Source organism: Lipotes vexillifer, unplaced genomic scaffold (assembly GCF_000442215.2).
Source record: "Lipotes vexillifer unplaced genomic scaffold, Lipotes_vexillifer_v1.1 scaffold639, whole genome shotgun sequence".
Classification (NCBI taxonomy): domain Eukaryota; kingdom Metazoa; phylum Chordata; class Mammalia; order Artiodactyla; family Lipotidae; genus Lipotes; species Lipotes vexillifer.
The window spans coordinates 1,643,009-1,649,164 of NW_006786377.1; the positions used below are offsets into that span (position 1 = coordinate 1,643,009).

The 6,156-nt window shown below is 37.6% G+C and overlaps 1 protein-coding gene across 1 annotated transcript in view; it reads left to right on the plus strand.

The window, feature by feature from the left end:
• SYNE1 (spectrin repeat containing nuclear envelope protein 1) overlaps positions 1-6,156 on the plus strand; it is a 385,453-nt gene that overhangs the window by 315,781 nt on the left and 63,516 nt on the right. Inside the window, exon 126 of the mRNA XM_007458743.1 lies at positions 5,753-5,911. Coding sequence (XP_007458805.1) covers positions 5,753-5,911 — 159 coding nt within the window. The remainder of the gene's footprint in view (positions 1-5,752; positions 5,912-6,156) is intronic.

Here is a 6,156-nt window from a genome sequence, read left to right on the forward strand (position 1 = left end):
AAAAAAAAAAAAAAAAAAAAAGTCAAACGTTGCCCTGTTGTCATATATAGTTAAGTAGACTGAACTTTTGTTAAGTCTTTAGGATATACTAGTCACTTTCTAAATTTATTTTCCTGTTTGAAGAATATATTCTGTTATGAGCTTACAGTATTCCGGTGCATAAGACAGTGCATGGCACATAGTAGACACATGTATACTGCAAACCATAAACATTTGTTTAATGAATTTTGGAACAAATGAAAGATTAATTTACAAATGACAAAAGTAAAGCTTAAGAAAGATGAGTAACCTTGCCCTGGTCATATCATTAGTAAGTGATGGAGATTGTTCTTGAACCTCATCTGCCTCTGGATGTTTGATCATAATGTTATATTGCAAAAACCTGTATCAAAGATTCAAGCTTTGCTGCTGCTGGTCCTTTTTTTTTTTTTTTTTTTGGCCATGCCATGCAGCTTGCAGGATCTTAGTTCCCCAACCAGGGATTGAACCCCGGCCCTCGGCAGTGAAAGCGTGGCGTCTTTCCAGTCTAACCACTGGACCGCCAGGGAATCCCTTTGCTGGTTCTATTTTGTATTGATATAAACAAATGCCTCAAATTTGTCTGACCTCCTCTGTCCCTGTCTCTGAAATCAGAGTAATACCTACCCCTTAAAGTAAGAATATTTTTCTGTTATGTAGTCATCTTCCCTGCAGATGTTGTTGAGAAAAGCCCTAGAATTTATTCTTGCTGATGGCCAAGATTTGGGGGAAGAGGCAGAGAGGCGATGCACATAGCAAGACTTGTTAGTCTGAAGTCTGAAAGGCAGGGGTTTCTAACCTATGCATGGAAAATAGTTGCTTCAGGCAGTTTCAACTGTGAAAATATAGTTTCAACTTGGACATCAGTCGAAGCAGAATTTTAATACCAGCCTGACTCTGCTGCTCTGTGAATGAAAAAGAAAGTCATATCCACGAGAAAGTTCAAAATCTTAGCAGATCAGATGACACTCTGCTGTCAGAGATTGAGAGGAAAATGGTGCTGGACGGATTGTGCTCTTCAGTGCTGTCTCGGTAGAGCTTAATGTAGGTGAAATTTGTCTCCAAAACTTTTAATCTTGTTTTCTTGGGTTTTCTCATTCCTATCAATACCCACATCAAGTAAATGCACTGTTGTTCTGTATTTTTCTGCCTCAAAGAAAAATTCATGGTAAACTGAATTATACTAATGGGGAAATACTTAATGGATTAATCAGTGTCACTCTACCCAGAGAAATTTTTATTTTAAAAGATCATATTAACTCAAAAGCGAGAATTTCTAATGGTGGCATTTCAAAAATTATGGCAGGTTATGGGGTTCACCATCTAAGCAGCTCACTAAGTTTGGCCCTGGTATAGGTATCCTGGGCTCATAGTCTAATTCCCAACATTTTTTTAATTTTTTTGAGATAACTTCTTCAGTATTTTTTTAACCATTTTTTAAATTGAAGTGTAGTTAATTTACAATGTTGCATTAGTTTCAGGTGTACAGCAAAGTGATTCAGTTATTTATATATATATATATATATATAATGTATAATTTTTCAGATTCTTTTCCATTATGGCTTATTACAGGATATTGAGTAGAGTTCCCTGTGCTCCACAGTAGGTCCTTGTTGGTTATCTATTTTATATATAATAGTGTGTATATGTTAATCCCAACCTCCTACTTTATCCCGCGCCCCCACCCGCTGTCCCCTTTGGTAACCATAAGCTTGTTTTCTATGTCTGTGAGTCTATTTCTGTTTTGTAAACAAGTTCATTTGTATCATTTTTTTAGATTCCACATATAAGTGATATCATATGATATTTGTCTTTCTCTGTCTGACTTCACTTAATATGATCATCTCTAGATCCATCCATGTTGCTGCAGATGGCATTATTTCATTATTTTTTATGGCTGAGTAATATTCCTGTGTGTGTGTGTGTGTGTGTGTGTGTGTGTATACACACACCACATCTTCTTTATTCGTTCATCTGTTGATGGACACCTAGGTTGCATCCATGTCTTAGCTATTGTAAATAGTGCTGCTATGAACATAGGGGTGCATTTATCTTTTCAAATTAGAGGGTTCTCCAGATGTATGCCCAGGAGCGGGGTTGCAGGATCATATAGTAACTCCATTTTTATTTTTTTAAGGAACCTCCGTACTGTTCTCCATAGTGGCTTCACCAATTTACAGTCCCACCAACAGTGTAGGAGGGTTCCTTTTTCTCTACGCCCTCTCAAACACTTATTATTTATAGACTTTTTGATGATGGCCATTCTGACCGGTGTCAGGTGATACCTCGTTGTAGCTTTGATTTTCCTATCTCTAATAATTAGTGATGTTGAGCACTTTTTCATTGCCTGTTAGCCATCTGTATGTCTTCTTTGGAGAAATGTCTATTTAGATCTTCTGCCCTTTTTTTGATTGGGTTGTTTGTTTGTTTCATATTGAGCTGTATGAGCTATTTGTATATTTTGGAAACTAATCCCTTGTCGGTCGCATCGTTTGCAAATATTTTCTCCCATTCTGTAGGTTGTCTTTTCATTTTGTTTATGGTTTCGTTTGCCGTGCAAAAGCTTTTAAGTTTAATTAGGTCCCATCTGTTTATTTTTGTTTTTATTTCCATTACTCCAGGATATGGATCCAAAAAGATATTGCTGTGATTTATGTCAAAAAGTGTTCTGCCTATGTTTTCCTCTAGGTGTTTTTTAGTATCCAGTCTTCTCTTTAGGTCTTTAATCCATTTTGAGTTTATTTTTGTGTATGGTGTTAGAGAATGTTCTAATTTCATTCTTTTACATGTAGCTGTCCAGTTTTCCCAGCATCATTTATTGAAGAGACTGTCTTTTCTCCATTATATATTCTTGCCTTCTTTGTTGCAGTAGTTGGCCATAGGTGCATGGGTTTATTTCTGGGCTTTCTATCCTGTTCCATTGATCTGTGCGTCTCTTTTTTGTGCTAGTGCCATACTGTTTTGGTAACTGTGGCTTTGTAATATAGTCTGAAGTCTGGGCTCCTGATTCCTCCAGCTCCCTTTTTCTTTTTCAAGATTGCTTTGGCTATTCAGAGTCTTCTGTGTTTCCATACACATTAAAAATTATTTTATTCTAGTTCTGTGAAAAATGCCATTGGTAATTTGATAGAGATTGCATTGAATCTGTAGATTGCCTTGGGTAGTATGGTCATTTTAACAATATAGATTCTTCCAGTCCAAGACTATGGTATTTCTTTTCATCTGTTTGTGTGGTCTTCAGTTTCTTTCATCAGCATCTTATAGTTTTCAGAGTATAGGTCTTTTGCCTGCTTAGGTAGGTTTATTCCTAGGTATTTTATTCTTTTTCATGTGATTAATTCCCGCTCTTTTCTAGGATGTAGAATCACAGACATTTGGGGCTGTGAGGGACCTTGAATATTATTTACCTAATCATTAACAGAGCCAACCCTAGGCAGAATTGCTAACTAGGAAGTGTATAACACCTTAGAAATATTTTCATTTTCATTTAAAAAAAGGAAATTCATTCAAAATGCATTGAAGAGTAAAATAGATCCATGGAAAAAGGAATATATGTGTTAAAGCAAAATGTAGCAAAATGTTAACAATTTTAGAGTCTAGGGAGTATATCATAGCTGTTTACCATACAATTCCTTCAACTTTTCTGTATGTCTGACGTTTTTCATAATAAAGTATCGCCAGAAAAAGGAAATTTGAAAGGTAGGTGTTTAATGTGGTGGGGTGAATGGCAGAATGTCTAGCATTATCAACATGACTGTTTAGAATGTCTGCAAAAGTGGATCATCTTCTTACCACTCAGATCACATTTTATTTTGCTAACGTGCAGTTTAGCTCAACTAGAAACATTCCTTAGTATCTCAACCAGCACTGCAAAGACAAGAGTATTTTGATGTCAGAAAGTTTTAGAATTCTGGAAAGGATCATTCTAGGCCTAGAGATAAGAAAACGGGTGTATTGTATCTATATTGTATAAAGAACTATTAAAACTCAATAATAAAAAACAATCCAAGTAAGAAATGGGCAAGAAATTTGACCAGATAGTTCTCCAAAGAAGACATACAAATGGCCAAGAATATGAAAAGATTCTCAACATCATTAGCCATCAGGGAAATGCAAATCAAAACCACAATGAGATAGCACTTTATATCCAGTAGGATGACTGCAATCCAGAAGACAGATAATAACAGGTGTTGGTGAGGATGTGGAGAAATTGGAACCCTACTACTGGTGGGAATGTAAAATGTCACAGGCACTTCACAAAACAATCTGTACTGTTGCCATATAACCCAGCAAGTCTACTCCTGGGAATGTGCCCCAAGAGAAATGCAACATATGTCCACACAAACACTTGTACTCACATGTTCATAGCAGCATTATTCATAATAGCTAAAAAGTGGACACAACTCAAATGTCCATCAATAGATGAATTGATAAATAAAATGTGGTATATCTGTATGGAAACATATGTTCAGCAATAAAAAGGAATGAACTACTGATGCATGCTCCAACATTGATGAACCTTAAAAGCATTATGCTAAGTGAAAGGAGCCCATCACAAAAGATAACACATCGAATGATTCCATTTATGTGAAATGTCCAGAATAGACAAATCCACAGAGATAGAGTAGGTTAAGGTTGGGAGGAGGGTGCAGGGGTAGGCAAAGGTGTGAGTACTGATGGGTACAGGGGGTTTTGGGGGTGTTTTATATTGATGAACACGTTATAGCATTGATGGTGGTGGTGGCTTTGGAACTGTGAACGTGCTGAAAACAGCTGAGTCGCACACTTTAAACAGGAAATGGTGTGGAAACTACATCTCAGCAAAGCTGTTACAGGGAAAAGAAAAGAAACAAAGATACAAAAATCAAAATAGAAAGCAGGCAGGGAAATAAAAGAACTTGCTCAAAGTAACGTGATCATGATAGAGCTGATCAGGGATTGTGCCTCTTCCACTGACACTCCACTCTCTCCTGACACCTGACGCTCAATTAATTCTTCCCTCCTTCCCTATTTTTCTTTCATTTTTTTTCTTTCCCTTTTCCCTTTCCTTCCTTCTTTTGTATTTCTTTCCTTCTTTTCTTTCCTATTTCTTTCCTTTTTAGTAAAAGTACATTCCATGATCCTGTATCATAGCTGCACAGAACCAACTGTAGTGAGAAGCTAGATTTTTTTAAAATAAATTTATTTATTTATTTATTTTTGGCTGTGTTGGGTCTTCATTGCCGTGCACGGGCTTTCTCTAGTTGCAGCGATTGGGGGCTACTCTTCGTTGCGGTGCGCAGGCTTCTCATTGCAGTGGCTTCTCTTGTTGCAGAGCACGGGCTCTAGGCGTGTGGGCTTCAGTAGTTGTGGCTCGTGGGCTCAGCTGCTCCACGGCATGTGGGATCTTCCAGGACCAGGGTTCAAACCCATGTCCCCCTGCACTGGCAGGTGGATTCTTAACCACTGCACCACCGGGGAAGTCCCGAGAAGCTAGACTGTTCAGAACCTTTAATAAGTGAATGTGCATGTGGCTCTTCGGGAGGGAAGCAGCGGATTCAGTGTCTCCCGCTTGTGAAACTCGCTAGGCTGGAGCAGAGCTCCTGGAACTGGGCCTCAGGGAACAGTAGCCTAAAGAGATGCACAACTACTGCTCATCTTAGTCGATCCAACAGAGTTTATTTGCTCTTTTCCTCAGGGTATGAGTTCCACTCTGATTATGCTTTTGCATTTTCTCCCATTTTAAACTTTTCAGCTCTCTTTAAGGCAGCAGCAAGTAAGTGAGAGACTGAATGAATGGGCCGTCTTCAGTGAAAAGAACAAGGAGCTTTGCGAATGGTTGACTCAGATGGAAAGCAAAATTTCTCAGAATGGAGACATTCTCATTGAAGAAATGATTGAGAAGCTCAGGAAGGTATGGGATGTGTGGCTACATGTGCTTAGATGCTCTTTTAATGGGTACAGAAGACAACCTTACTCCTAGTTACTTTCCTGAGAAAGGAGCACTCTATTATAAACATTTTATCTTTTTAATATAAAATAAACTTGACTGAAAAGACCTCCTTTACATACAGAATATATAGAATATTTTCAATTCGTGATGAAATAGATTATCTGCTGATAGATATGTTCAGTATTTTTAGATTTTATCTACCAGTT